At 61.3% G+C, this 14,637-nt stretch overlaps 1 protein-coding gene across 1 annotated transcript in view; it reads left to right on the forward strand.

Annotated features, from left to right (window-relative positions):
• Positions 1 to 5,260: 5,260 nt before the first annotated feature.
• The window catches only part of VILL (villin like), a 10,089-nt gene continuing 712 nt past the window's right edge, over positions 5,261 to 14,637 (forward strand). The window contains 20 exon segments of the mRNA XM_077774006.1: positions 5,261 to 5,392; positions 6,360 to 6,434; positions 6,436 to 6,468; positions 6,712 to 6,911; positions 7,285 to 7,372; positions 7,465 to 7,542; positions 8,177 to 8,324; positions 8,532 to 8,545; positions 10,056 to 10,286; positions 10,383 to 10,780; positions 10,897 to 10,924; positions 11,186 to 11,316; positions 11,391 to 11,413; positions 11,416 to 11,438; positions 11,949 to 12,145; positions 12,236 to 12,430; positions 13,563 to 13,618; positions 14,397 to 14,466; positions 14,468 to 14,522; positions 14,524 to 14,574. Coding sequence (XP_077630132.1) covers positions 5,261 to 5,392; positions 6,360 to 6,434; positions 6,436 to 6,468; positions 6,712 to 6,911; positions 7,285 to 7,372; positions 7,465 to 7,542; positions 8,177 to 8,324; positions 8,532 to 8,545; positions 10,056 to 10,286; positions 10,383 to 10,780; positions 10,897 to 10,924; positions 11,186 to 11,316; positions 11,391 to 11,413; positions 11,416 to 11,438; positions 11,949 to 12,145; positions 12,236 to 12,430; positions 13,563 to 13,618; positions 14,397 to 14,466; positions 14,468 to 14,522; positions 14,524 to 14,574 — 2,226 coding nt within the window.

Raw genomic sequence — 14,637 nt, forward strand, 5'->3', positions numbered from 1 at the left:
GCCATGGGTCTGTCAGAAGAAGGACTAGGCAGCTGGGAGAGGAGGGGGCCCCAGGCTGGAGGGGGCAGGCCCCCAGGGAAGAACGGGGGCTTTCAGAAGGAGGGGGGGGGCAAGCAGGGCAGGTGATTCCCCAGGGGAAGAGCAGACGCTAGGGTGGGAGGGCCGGGCGGTTTAGAGGAGGTGCTCTGGGAAGGGAAGGGCCCCCTGAGGGAGAAGGCGACTGCCTGGGGGAGGGAGAGGGTGCTGGGGGGAGAGAGCAGCCCCCCAACCTGGGAGCATCCCTTCCCCCATCGCCCCAGCCCAGGCTCCGTGGGGATGAGGGCCTCGGGCCCTGGGAGCCTGAGAGGCTGCTCCCCAGGCTGGAACTGGCTGGGGGGCGCCCTCCCGGGCCCTGCGGGTGAGGCTGCCCTGCCTGGTGACACTAGCCCAGTGCAGCCTCTGGCCGCCAGTTTGACTCTCCTGCCCCCCCGGGGGCCCCTGGCGGCCCCACTGTGTCGCTGTTCCACAGCCCATAGTGTGTTCCTCTGGGCCTGGCCGCCTTCACCGTCCTTCACCGCTGAATGTCACCACGCCTGTCACTCAATGTCCCCCTGTTTTCTGGTGCTTGGGCCAACCTTGCCGCGATCAGCAGCTGCTCGTCACACCAACAGCCACGTTCGCAACCATGGTTGTGGGTGCAGTGGCCACAGGGTGACCCGCTGTCCATGCACCTGCGCTCAGTGCACAGTGCGTTTCGTCCACTCAACAGCGAGCTGAGTACACTGAGTGTCTCTCGGGCGGCTGGGGTGGCGGTCAGCCGGAGGCCACGTCCTGGGCCCTGGCGGCCCTCCGCTCTGGTGAGGGAGACCGTGCCTACAGCGTCCCGGGCTCCTGCGTCTGGCCCCGGCGGCACCGCCCCTCTGCCCGCCCTGCTCAGGGCAGCTCCCTCCCCCACTCCAGGCTTCCAGAAGCCTCCTTGGTCCTCGCTGAGAGGGTTGGGAGTTCCCCACCTCAAACTGTGAGCTCAGCGGGCCGGGGCCCCGCCCTTGGGGTCCCTGGACCAAGGTGTAAGGAACGCGGCCGCTCTGCATGAGTCACAGTGCGCCTGTCAGCTGAGCGGCCCACCTAGCTCACCCTGGTCGGGCAGGGTCAGCAGAGCCGCGAGGGGGCCCGCTGCTGCTAAGACCGGGCTGGAGTGGAGTGGGGAGCCCCTGACCCTACACTAGGGTCACTAGGAAGGAGGAATTCAGGGAGAGTGACGCGCGGGTCTTGGGCAGAGCCGCAGCAAGAAGCACGTTCGCAGCCGGCCGGATTCAGGGGGGGAAGAGAGAAGTGCAGCGCTTGCGACCCTCACACAGGAGCGTTACCAGGGCAGCCTGGGTACCTGCCGAGGTGTCACAGGCTCCAGAGCCCCGGCCTGCCCCGACACCCCTCCTTCCATGCCTCCCGCCTCGGTATGCTGGGAGCTGGCTCACCTAGCTGTTTGCAGAGCCTGCAGCTGTTTGCAGGGCCTGTTTGTACTCAGAGTTCAGCTGTGCTTCTGGCGTGTGAGAGCCCCCGTGCTTGATCCCCCCCTCCCGTCGCACGGGGCCAAGCCTGCTGCTTGCTACGGAGTCTGTCACAGTCCCCGGAGACCGTCCTGGGTTTCCAGCGACTTCGTCCCCTCGGCGTGTCTCCTGAGCCTATGTCTGGAGGCCCTTTTCAATGTATTTTGTCAGATCCCGGCTTTTCAGTCTGTCCCTAGGTCCCTGTGTCTAAGATGTGCGGTGACGGCCGACGCTGCCCTGCATGCGGGGCCCCTCCCTGCATGCAGAGTGGGCCTGGGGTCCCCGCGTGGGACACCTCTCTTCTGCCTGAAGACACTCTTCCTGTCTGCAAAGCCTCGTTTGCAGCGCCTGGCCCTCTGGCAGCCCTGTGTCCTTCGCGGTAAGCGCCCCCGCCTCTGGACCACGCCGCTGTTGCCGAGGCTTTTCCCATTTCGGAACTGGGTCTGAGCCCTGTTTGCACCACCTACGACATTCTTTAGGGCCCTGTGTGCGTGCCCGACCCGAATTTCCCCGGATAGGAACTGTACCTGCCTGCAAGCTCTGCACCTGCGAAGAGTTACCGCTATCAGAGGTCACCGAGCCTGGGGGCCCCTGGGTCTTTCCGCACAGCAGAGTCCCGTTTCCAGGGCCCGTCCTGTCTGCCTGCTCTGCTCCTAATTCCACGTGTAGCCGTTAGCAGAACGCGCCCCGGTTTACAGAGCCTTTCTCCGTTTCCAGGATTCAACTTTTTCTGTAAGGTCTGTCCCTGTTTGCAGGACCTGGGCTCTCGACAGACCCCAGTCCTGTTTCAAGATCTCGCCCGAGTCTGGGCCATCCGAGCTTGACCACGAAGCTGATTTCCCTGCCAGCTCCCTTCCGCAGACCCTGCCTCTCTGAAGAAGCCGTCGCTGTTAACAGAGCCTGTGCGTGTGCAGAGCAGGTGGAGGCTTGCAACACCTCTCCCTGCCTGCTGGTCTCTGTGTGCAGAGCCTCCGTCTGCAGAGCCTCTGCCTTTTTTACAGAGTCTGGATCTCTTTGCAGGATTCCTGATTGTTTGTCCAGCCGGGTCCCACCTCCCTGCGTGCAGGATCGGGGTCTGTCTCCCAAGGCCGTTCCTGCTCCCAGTGACCAGCCTGGAAATGCATGGTTACTCAAGAGGCTGCCTCTGTCTGGGCAGACGCTGTGCCTGTTTGCAGAGCCTTGTGTGTCTGTGCGCCTGTCCACATCTGCAGTCCGTCCCTTATGTAAGGAGCACCCCCTAAGGGTGTGTCCCCATCCACACCTACAGAGCCTTCCCCAGTCTGGAACGTTCGTCCACGCCTGCAGGATCAGGGGCTGTTCATAGGGGCCTCTCTGTGTTCTCAGCCTTCACTTGTTGGCCTGGCTTTCCCTGGGGAGAGTCTGTATCTCTTTTCAGGTGGCCCTTCGACAGACAGGTGGCCCCGACTCCAGATCTCATTTTTGTCAAGAGACCCTGTGCCCATTGCATCCCTTTCTTCAGTCTGACGAGGTTGCCCCATTTGCGTATTTATCACTTAGGGGATGTTTGGATGGCTTCCACGTTGGGGCTGTTAGGGATAACGCTGTGATTAACATTGTATGCACGGGTTTCTCCCCCGGTTTTATTGAGATATAATTGGCATACAACAGTGTACAGTCTAAGGGGTACTGAGTGATGGCTTGACTCACAAGTACCCGAAGTGATCACCCCACTGCATTTAGTTAACATCCCCTCATCTACAAGCCATTTGGGGGGACATGTTTTTCCCTCTCCCTTGGGGATATACCGAGGAGTGGATACCAATGTTATTTTGAGTTTGCCTTTACGTTACTGCGCCCACCAGAAATAGGTCTTCTGCTGCAAATTGCTTCAAAACATATTCAATTAATAAGTGCAATATCGTAAGTTAAACCATAGGAAAATGCCAACACTTGATCATTTCTGTTTCATACAGTTAAACCCCATACATGAACACATTTATACGTGCACACGCAGAAAACACACCACTCCCATGTGATGGGCCTATAGGTGGGCATGTCTACACATATACATGAATATTTGTGTCCGTGTGCGCACATACCCAAATTACATGCACTCATGTCTGTACTTATATGATACCCTTATGCCCCAACTTGTATACATGGCATACAGGTGTACATGCATGGTACACAGGTACACATACCTGCTATGCAGGTGCACATGCATGGTATACATACATGGTACGCAGGTGCACATACATGCTATGCAGGTACACATCCATGGTATGCAGGTATACATCCATGGCACGCAGGTGCACATACGTGCTATGCAGGTATACATACATGGTACACGGGTGCACATACGTGCTATGCGGGTATACATACATGGCACGAAGGTGCACATACATGCTATGCAGGTACACATCCATGGTATGCAGGTATACATACATGGCACGCAGGTGCACATACATGGTACATGGGTAACATACATGCTATGCAGGTACACATCCATGGCACGCAGGTGCACATACATGCTATGCAGGTATACATACATGGTACACAGGTACACATATATGGTATACTTACATGGTACGCAGGTACACATACATGCTATGCAGGTATACATACATGGCATGCAAGTACACATACGTGCTATGCAGGTATGCATGCATGGTATGCAGGTATACATGGTACGCAGGTGCACACATGTGCTATGCAGGTATACGTGCATGGTACGCAGGTGCACATGCATGCTATTCATGTATACATACATGGCACGCAGGTACACATACATGGTACACAGGTACACATACCTGCTATGCAAGTACACATGCATGGTATACATACACGGTACGCAGGTGCACATACGTGCTATGCAGGTATACATGCATGGCACACAGGTGCACATACGTGCTATGCAGGTATACACACATGGCACACAGGCGCACATACGTGCTATGCGGGTATACATACATGGCATACAAGTATACATACATGGCATGCAGGTATACATACATGGCACACAGGTACACATACATGCTGTGCAGGTATACATGCATGGCACACAGGTGCACATACGTGCTATGCAGGTATACACACATGGCACACAGGCGCACATACGTGCTATGCGGGTATACATACATGGCATACAAGTATACATACATGGCATGCAGGTACACATACATGCTGTGCAGGTATACATACATGGCACGCAGGCACACATACATGCTGTGCAGGTATACATGCATGGTACACAGGTACACATATATGGTATACATACATGGTACGCAGGTACACGCACATGGTACATAGGTGTGTGTGCACAGCATGTATGTATTTACATCTCTGCATGTATAAACATGCTATGCCCTGCACATACTTGCACGTGTCCCCATATCTACACGCACACTCCTGCCCCGTGTGTGTGCTCCTGTGCTTGCACTTAAAAAGGCACCTGTGTGTCCCCACCTGCTCACACCTGCACTCAGCCGTGCACGTAGCTGTGGAGGGTCTCCCATGGGACACCACCCCCTCCTCAGCCACAGGAGAAGAGGCCTGGCCTCTGCCCCCAAGCACGTGGANGCAGGTACACATACATGCTGTGCAGGTATACATGCATGGTATGCAGGTGCACAAACATGCTATGCAGGTATGCATACATGGCACGCAGGCACACATACATGCTGTGCAGGTATACATGCATGGTACACAGGTACACATATATGGTATTGCTCACACCTGCACTCAGCCGTGCACGTAGCTGTGGAGGGTCTCCCATGGGACACCACCCCCTCCTCAGCCACAGGAGAAGAGGCCTGGCCTCTGCCCCCAAGCACGTGGACACCAGCCTATACGACATCCAGTGACTGCTGCACATCCGAGGGAGGAAGCACATGTCGGTCATGTCGGTGAGGGCTGCTGGGGGGCCGCTTGGTCCTCGGGCTCAGGCCGGACCGCGTACTGAAGTACAGGGGAGTGTGGAGGGTGGAGGTGGGGCGGTTGGGGGAGGGCGCTGTCTGCATTCCCGATGGCCTGTCTTGAAGGAGGGGAGAGAAGGCAGAGCCGAGCTGCCAGCCCCACCCCTCCACGGTTCCTCTGATCCCGTTTTCTCACCCATCCCATGGGCACATTAACAACTTGGGGAGACCGGGGCGCCTGGGGGGCTCAGTCAGTTAAGCGCCCAACGTCGGCTCAGGTCATGATCTCACAGTTCGTGGGTTCAAGCCCTGCGTNCTTATCACCCACAGGCACACACACTCTCTCACAGAGTCAGTGAGCACACATCCCAGGTCACGTGGGGAGGACACGCAGCCCCAGGTTGTGCCCGCCAGATTGACATCATTATTAGGCATCCCTCCTTTTACTCCCCAGAGCGCCTCTGTTTGGATGATAACTGTCCTTATCCCTGGATAACACATTGTCCCCCATGCGGGGACACGTACATTGTCCCCATGAGCTCACATGCAGGTTAACATTTGACGTGCCCCCATATACGTACACACGAGCATGTACACACACGTGTACACGCATAGGTAAACAGTACAGCCCACGTGTGTACACACTGTGTGCACAAGCGTGCAGCACGGATGTGCGCTGAGTGAAGTGTCGTGACCCTGCACACCCCGGGAAAGCAGCATTCCCTACAGTGGTGCCTAGAGACGCACACAGCTCCATCCACAGGTGACCTTCGCAGTCTCATACAGTGACTCAGAAGCGGGCTTACACACCGTAACGCTGGTGCCACGGTCACACACACACCCAGGGCATCCAGCTTCATGCACACGGCGAGCTGTGCTCACGTGGGTGGGGACAGGCTCCACTGGGCGCTGGCCGTCTGCCGCCCTGGTTGCCGCCCTGCCCCTCTGCCTCTGGCAGGTACAGCTCTCTTGGGACAGCTTTAATAAGAGAGTCTTCCGGCTGGACCCGGGCAGGCTGACGACCCAGAGGAGCAGGCCCAGAGAGCAGCGCTACCGAGGAGGCACGGGTCAGTGTCTACCTGGGGACTGAGGGGCGCGGGGCTACCCTCCAGACGCCTCGGGAGGTGGGCTGGGTTCTCCACCACCTTAGAAGCCCCTGCTCTGTGCAAGCTGAGTCCAGCCCCTCCCCCTGACCCCAGGCTCTGGGAGCTGAGCTGCGACAGGAAGGATCTGGGGTAGACCATCAGCAGGGGGCGGGGCGGGGGGGGCGGCACCCTGGGGAAGCCCTGACTGCCAGTCCTCTCCTACAGGGCCTGGCCCTGACCTGCAGCCTCCGGGATGGGGAGCATGGTGGCCGCGCACAGATTAGGCTGCTGGATGATGAGGCCGAAGCCACTGGCCTCATGCAGATCATGGAAGCCGTGCCGGGCTGCAGAGTGGGCGGCCTGCACGCCACCGTGCCCATCCAGGGGGTTAACCAGCTGCAGAAGGCCAGTGTCTGTCTCTACCAGTGAGCAGATCTTGGGAGCTGGCAGGGCCTGCATGCCTGGGTCGGCCTGTCATTACTGCACTAACACAGGGTCTCTAGAAAGTCCTTCAGAAAAGACCCGTGGGTTTCTGGAACAAGCCATGTGGGGCTTTGGGCCCAGCCTGTAAGCCTGTACTCTTGCATGACTGCCTTTCTGAGAAACCCGTTGTACAGATAGGGCAACCGAGGCACTGGAGGGCCAGGGAGATGCCTAAAGCTCCACGGCAAGGCTGCAGTGAAGACTTCAATCCAGGCCCCCAGACCCCATGCCTTCCTTCTGCCTCTGCGAGGGCTAAAGGGGGCTGGAGTGGAGCCCGAGGGCCACGCTGCCCACATCTGGATGCCTGTCTCCCAGTGTCTGTGAGAAGGATGAGGACTTGGTGACCCAGGAGTTGGCGACCTGCCCACTAACCCAAGACCTACTGCAGGAGGAGCTGAGGCAAGCCTGGCCCCCGTCACGGCCTCCGTCCCCACCCACCCCCAACGCCAGCCCGGTCTGGGCCACCTACCGACCAGTCCCTCTCTTTGCTCCCAGGGTGCTTTCAAGATCTACATGTGGCAGGGACGCATGTCCAGCCTCCAAGAGAAAAAGGCTGGCTTCAGCCCGGCTCTGGTGAGGCTGCTGGGCCCTGTCTCAAGGGGACACGGAGCTGCGCTGGGGTCTGAGGGAAGATCCGGCAGTTCCCTGAAATCTAAACCAGGACACGTCCATTCCCGGGGCCTTTAAGGAGGGGCAGTCCCACCCTGGGGCCAGGAGATGGATCCGTCCTGCCCTAGGAGCCCGTCCAGAGGAGGACGTGGCTTTGCCCTGGGGTCTCCGCCTGGAGAGGAGGCGCCCAGGCTGAGGGTGGAGACAGTGTTCCGCCCAGGGGTCCGAGGGAGCCCCGACAGGGGTTGGGGGAGCGAGCACCCAAGAAACCGTGTGTAAAAGGGGACCGTGGATCCGCCTTGAGGTCTGAGAAGCAAATCTCACTGGGCGCCCCCTCCTTTTCGAGGAGGGGAGATAGGGCTCTGCCTGGGGCCTGGAGGGGGCTGTCATGGCCCGTCCTCCCCGGGGCCCAGACTAAAGGGACCTTGCTTGTCCTCAGGGACCTCAGAGAAGTCGGTAGGAAAGGAGCCAACTTCTTAAGCGGGTCATGAGCTCGGTTAATTAATACTGCTCAGCGCCCGGCTGAGCGGCAGGCCCTGGAGGGTGGAGCGGAGAACTGGGCCCTCGGGCCGCACGGCTGACAGAGCCCCCGCCCCAGGGCCTCATCCAGGCCAAAGGCGACCCGACAGACACCCACGTGGAGGTGGTGAACNNNNCAAGGCCTGGGGGCGGGGCCTGCAAGGGGCGGGACAAGGCCGGGGGCGGGGCCGGCGAGGGGCACCCCGGACGATGGGTCGGACGCAAGAGTAAGTAGGACCAGGTGTCGGGGATAGATGGGGCGGGCAGCGGCCGACGCGGAACGAGGTCTGCGGGGGACAGACTGGGGCGCACGAGGGGCAGCACTCAGAAAATGCCACCGGCTGGGGGAGCGTGGCCGGAGGGGGGTTTTGAGTGAGGGGCGGGCGCGGTTGGCGAGGGCGAGGACGCCGTGACACCCTGTGCCCCCCCGTCAGGTAAATCGGCTCAGGTGAGGCTGCATGTGGGCAAGCTGCCCAGCTGAGGGTGGTGGTCGACGCTTCCGGGCAGGTGGGGGTAAGGGGCATTAGCTTGGCTGGGAGTAGGTAGGTGTTAGGCGTTGTCTTCGGGTGGGTAGTATGGCCGTTAACGTGCCCCAAGTGCGCATCTACAGGGACACCGCGGCCTGTGTACATATGCACACGCCCTCCCTGCCGCTGGCTCATACACATCTCGCCTAATCAGCCTGTGCAGCTGCGGCCACTTGCTCACGTGCACTTGGCACACGGCACAGTAACACTTCAGGGTACTTAATCGTGCCCTTCAGTCAACTGTATGACATGCTATATATATACCACACATATAATTCAGACACATACACACCTAGTTGCACCGAATCAGCCAAGCTAATCAGCTGCAAACATGTAATAGTACAAACGCTGCATCACACCTCATCGCAGTCATGCACAGCACTCAGCCCACGGGAGCACACCAACACAGGACACAATCACATGCAATCAGCCACAGCCCACACAGCCACACGCTGTCAGCCACCTGTCTGGTCTCAGATCAGTGTTCCATGTTATCTGATCCCTAGTAGAGCCCTTAATTCCTCTGGGCCTCAGATGTTTTATCTATAAAATGGGGGCAAAAACTATGATCCCATCTGGCCCATGGCTGGTGTGGGGATGCTGTGAGATTCTGGGAACAGGACTTCCGGGCCTATGTGAGGGGTTCCAAGTTCTCAAGGTAGGTCAAGGTCAGAGAAAATACCATTTCTCCGAGGTCACCTCCTGTATTTGTCCTAATATGCTGTTAGTGAGAAGGGACCCAGGAGGCATGGCAGGGGAGGGGAGAGCGGGGAGAAAGGAAGACAGGGAACGAGGAGAGGGAGAGACAGAAGAGACTGAGGAAGAGAGGAGGGGGAGACAGAGTTGGGGGACTGGATGCGAGCAGGAGAGATGGGGTACGCGGGGAGAGACAGAGCGGGACAGGAAAACAGAGGGGAGAACACAGAGGGAAGGAAAGAGGTCTTGCCACTCAGGATCTAAGCACAGAGGCCGGGAGGGGACCCCTTCCAGCAGGCAGGCAGGCGGGGGAGCCCCTGACCCGGGAGGCCTCGCTGCCGAGGAGGCGCTGCCCCTGGGTAGCCTGTATGGTCGTAACAGCCTCTTCTGCGAAAGGCAGGGTTCTTGTCGCTCTGCTGGAGGACACTGGCCCAGCGGCCGCCGTCAGGCTCTGTGCGGGCACAGGATGCCCAGGCATGTTTCCTGCCACTGACACAGTGGGCGTGGCCGTGCCCGCTTTGCAGGCTGAGTCTCACTGCCGCCCGGGGCCTGCCTGGGATGTCAGGCTCCGAGCCCGCGCCCGCTACCCACAAGAACAGGAAATCACACCGTTGTTAAGTATGAGGAAGTCCTTTACTTTCAGTCTTTGAATAGGCATTGTCTTTTTAAGTGACACTTGAGGAAAGAGAGTTTCCCCCAGAGCTCAAGGGCTGGTGTCGCGCGCGGCTTCCGCAGGCTTGGCTGCAGCTGTGCCAGGACGGGGCCGCCCCTAACTTGCCGGTGGCTGCTGGGCCAGGGCGCGGGCCCGGGTCCGGCTCAGCAGCCTCTGGAGTCCTCGCTGCTTGTGTGTCCCGGGCCCGCACGCCAACTGCGTCCTGGCTGACAGCGGCGGCGCAAGCGTGCTGGGGCCCGGGCCCGCGGCGGAAGGTCACCCGCAGCCCCCTGTGCCAGCCCGCCACAGATGAGGCACGGCCGAGGCCAGGGAGAGCTTTCTGGCCGGGCGCAGACTGGGTGCGCGGGTTCAAGCGGAGGCCCACCTGAGCCGTCGGCCTCTGTTCCCAGGTGCGGTGCGCCCAGGAACCCCGCGGGCAGCCGTGGGCCCCGGCGGCTCGCACACTGTGTGCAGGCAACTGCTGCCTCGCCCTCCACACAGACCAGAAGACGGGCCGCGTCCAGTGTATCCTGTACCTGTGGCAGGTGCGCTGGCCCGAGCGGGGTGGCCGGCACCTTCGGGCCCCGGAGCTGAGGCCCCGAGAACGGGATCTAAGAGCCGCTCCAGGCCCCCACCCTCCCAGCCTGCAAGGCCGCCACGCCACCTCCCGCGACGCCGAAGGCCCGAACTGCAAAGCCGCGGAGCCCTGGTGCAGGCGCGTGTGGCCGCGGGCAGGGAGCCGCCTCGCGTCCTCGCCGTCCGGCGGCCCCGCCACGTGCCCGCAGCCCCTCACGCTCGTGCTGAGCGCGTGCTGAGCCCAGGGCCCCGTTTACACACACCCCCCCCCCGGGGTTCCTGGTGCTGATAGATGCCAGCAGCTCCAGGAGCGGCCGCTGCTTCCGTTTCTGCCCCTGGTCCCCGGAGCCGCCGCAAAGCGGAAGCACAGGACAAGGTGAGTTGAAGGGGAGTCACGGCCTTGTCTGGAGCCCCCGTTTTCTGTCCTAAGGGAAAACATGCCCTGACTCCTCGGAGCTGGGGGCGGGATCCATTGGGAAAGGCCTGGTTCCCTTGCACAGGCTGACGGGATCCCCACCCTCACACTCAGAGGGTCTAGAAAATAGTCTAGCAGGGCCCAGGGAGTTTGTCCCTCACCGGGACAGGGAGGCGGCTCCCCGGAGCCCTTGCCTCGTGCTGAGGCCCGGCCGACTTGCAGGGGCGCACGGGGCACAGTGGGGAGGAGTGGCCGGCACCTGCCACCAGGCTCTTCCACGTGCAAGACACCGACAGCTACAATGCCAGGACCGTGGAGGTGCCAGCCCGTGCCTCAGCCCTCCCCCCAGGGACGCCTCCTCGGCCCTCCCCCCTGGGACGCCTCCTCGACCCTCCCCCCTGGGACGCCTCCTCGGCCCTCCCTCCAGTGACACCTTGCTGGTCACAGCCACACCTGCTCCCTCTGGTTTGGAAAGGCACCCCTACCACCGGCCTCTCGGCTTATTCCTCGGGTGGCTGCCAGGCTAGGGACGGGTCTCCGCCCCCACGAGGGCGCAGACTTCGTGTCCAGCCTCAGCCAGGCCAGGCGCGGCTTCCTGTGGAACCTGATGGTACATCTGGGAATCTACTGGTCAGAGGCAGGCCAGGCCCTGCCTCCCCTCCTTCCGGCCTCAAGCGAGGAGCATGTCCCTTCCCAGGTCTCTCGGGCGGAAGGAAAGGGGGCCAGTGCCGTTTGCCAGCGTTCCCTCCAATGTTCATAAGCCACGGAGGACCCCGGGGCCTGGGGGCCCATCCCATTCTCTGCATCCGGAGGGGGTCCCGGGCCTGGGAGGGGGGAAGGTGACACCCCTTGCTCACGTGTGCCCTGTCATCGGCCTTGGCCTCCGGGGACTGGGGCCCAGCTCCCCAGAGTCCCCTGTGAGGGGGGAGGGCTGGAGGTGAAGACCCCCTCGGGGCCTGACCCAGCTCTCCGTGGGGTGGGCCAGGGCTGCAGTGGTGGCCAGCGTGAGATGGCGCGGGCAGTGGTCACTGCCATCCCTGCGGAGAACAAGGGAATGGTGCTGGAGAGTCGGGAGCCCCCCCACTTCTGGGGGGAGGCCCTGGGAGGCCGGGCCCCCTACCCCAGCGACAACAGGTACAGGATTGGGAGGAGGGCGATCTCCTTCCACGGAGGAGGCAACTGAGACCCAAAGAGGGCGGGTGGCCGCTGAAGGATCACGCAGAGAGCGGGAGAGGCACCCTGGGGCCGAGGTCTCTTGGTCCCCGGCTCCAGGCGGTCCGGGAGCACAGCCCAGCCCTCACTCCCAGCCCTGGCTAACCGGGAGCAGGAAGATGCCCCGAGAGCTGGGTCGTGGCGCCCTCTGCTGGTGAACGTGCTCCCTGCCTTGTCCCAGTCCTGGACCTTATCAGTGACCGAGGGCAAGACAGCAAAGCCCCATTTCCCTGCCCACAGTTCGCAGGGGCCGAGGTACCAGTGTGTGGGGTGGGCGTGGGCGTGACGTGTGGATAAACAGCGTGTGGAGTGTGTAAACGGACAAGGGGGTGTACCAGAAGTTAAGGCAGGGTGAGGCCTTCACGGGGCGGGTTGCTGGGTCAGGGCGGTGTGTGCGCAGGTCCCCTGAGCCCCCGAGTACGACTCTGCCCCTCTCTCAGCCTCTCTTCCCCTCTCCCACTTCGGGGACCANACAGGCCATGTGAGTGCTTTCCCACCGACAGATGGGCCTGGGGCCTGGGGCGTCTCGGGGGCGAATGAGGGGATGGGGGGCCGGAGGAGGCCCTGCGCCCCTGCGGGGAAGCTGCCCCTCCCCTGACGCGGGGGCCTGGCTGCCGGGAGGCGTGTTGTGTGTGCCCCTCACTGCCCGGCGTCCACGCTGCCCGGGCTCCCCGGGGACGCCTCCGGCCTCCAGCCCGACTGAGTGCTCCAGCCGCCCGGCCCTGGCAGAGAGGGTGCTCTTTCGCCAAGAGGTCCTGGACACGTGTGACCTCATGTCACCGGACACCTGGCAGGAGGTGGCGGCCACCGCTGTCCGGCCGGGCGGGGGTGGCAGGGGGGGGCCGCGCCCGCGCNGTCCCGCCGTGCGGGGCTGAGGGGGGTGTGGTGGCGTGTGACGGACACCGTGAGCGACCGTGCCCTGTTGGCCACGGGGAACCGCGGGTCAGCACGAGGCTGCAGAGACGCTGCGTCCAGGACGCATGTGCGGCTGCGACCGGCTTCGTAGCGGGGGCAGCTCCGTGTGCCTTGCGGCACATGCGTGTCCGTGGGAGGGCCTGCACGCGTCTGTGAGTCCCTCGCGTGGCTCCGATGGCTGCGGCCAAGCACTGGCTGTCCCTGGGGAAACTGAGCGCCTGGGTGACCGCAGGGAGTCACTGAGTGACTGTTTGTGGGGCTGGGTCCTGTCTCTGAGACTACACACGGCAGTTTTGGGGGCTTCCTGTGTTTTCAGGGGTGCGCGCAGCTGTGGGATGGGGCGATTGTGTTTGTGGGCGGCCACGTGACTGTGGGGGTGGCGAGTCATAGCCGTGGTCGTGTGTGTCTGCCTCAGGGAGCCTGCAACACTGTGCATGCGGCCATGAGGCTCGTGTGTTCCCATCTCCCTCAGCAAAAGCGAAGCCCTTACCACAGCCCACGGGCCCGAAGGCCCCAACCCCCAGGCCGGTGTGGCCCCCCCCTAAGGCCGCGGTGGCCTCCTTGCTGCTCCCCAAACATGCTCGGCCACCCTCAGGGCCTTTGCACTGGTACTTTCTCCTGGCTACAGCACTCGACTTGCTCCCACGCCTCCCCCAGATCGTTACTCAAGTGTCACCTTCTCAGGAAGGCTCTCCCCGAGTCTATTAAAATGACAGTGCAGGGGCGCCTGGGGGGCTCAGTTTCACATCCCACTTCAGCTCAGCTCATGCTCTTGCAGTCTGTGGGTTTGAGCCCCGCATCAGGCTCTGTGCTGACAGCTCAGATCCTGGAGCCTGTTTCACAATCTGGGTTTCCCTCCCTCTCTGCCCGCCACCCCCTGCTCATCTTGTCTCTCTCTGTTGCTCAAAAACAAAAAATGTTAATAAAAAATTAAAATGACAGTATCCCCCCTGCACCACACCCCCTGCCTTATTTTCCTGCCTCTGACATAGTACATATTTTACTTATTTACTCTCCCCACTGAAATGAAAGCTCTATGAGAGCAGGGATGTTTGCCTTTTTTTTTTTTTCCCCATTGCTGAACTCCCGGTGCCTAGAACAGCGCCTGGCACACAGCAGGTGCTCAGTAAATATCTGTGGGTTGAATGTACACGTCCATGCCATGTCATCTTCCGGCATGTTGATGGGTGTGGGGTACGGTGGCCAGCCTGCTGGCTGTGCCTGGTGTCTGGGGGGTGTGAGACCATCGAATGGACAGAAGTGGGAAGAAGTGGGCAGCCCCGGGCAGCCCCTCCACTCGCCCCAGGCCAGGCGCCCTCTGTGGGGCGGGAAGCTGCCAGTACGTGGAAGAAGGCGCTGGTGGACTGGGGCTGGGAGTGCGGCAGGGAGGAGCCCCGCCACGCCCCGTGTGCCGGTCAAGCAGAGCCATGAGCCCCCCCACCTTCGCCGGGTGGCTCCCCACCTGGGACCCCTACAAGTGGACTGTGAGTGAGGCCTCAACCTCCAGGCCCCCCCCCCCAGGGGAGTGTGACCTGAGCCTAAGCCGA

The sequence above is a fragment of the Crocuta crocuta genome, unplaced genomic scaffold (genome assembly GCF_008692635.1).
Source record: "Crocuta crocuta isolate KB4526 unplaced genomic scaffold, BGI_CrCroc_1.0 scaffold541, whole genome shotgun sequence".
In the NCBI taxonomy this organism is placed as follows: Eukaryota; Metazoa; Chordata; class Mammalia; order Carnivora; family Hyaenidae; genus Crocuta; species Crocuta crocuta.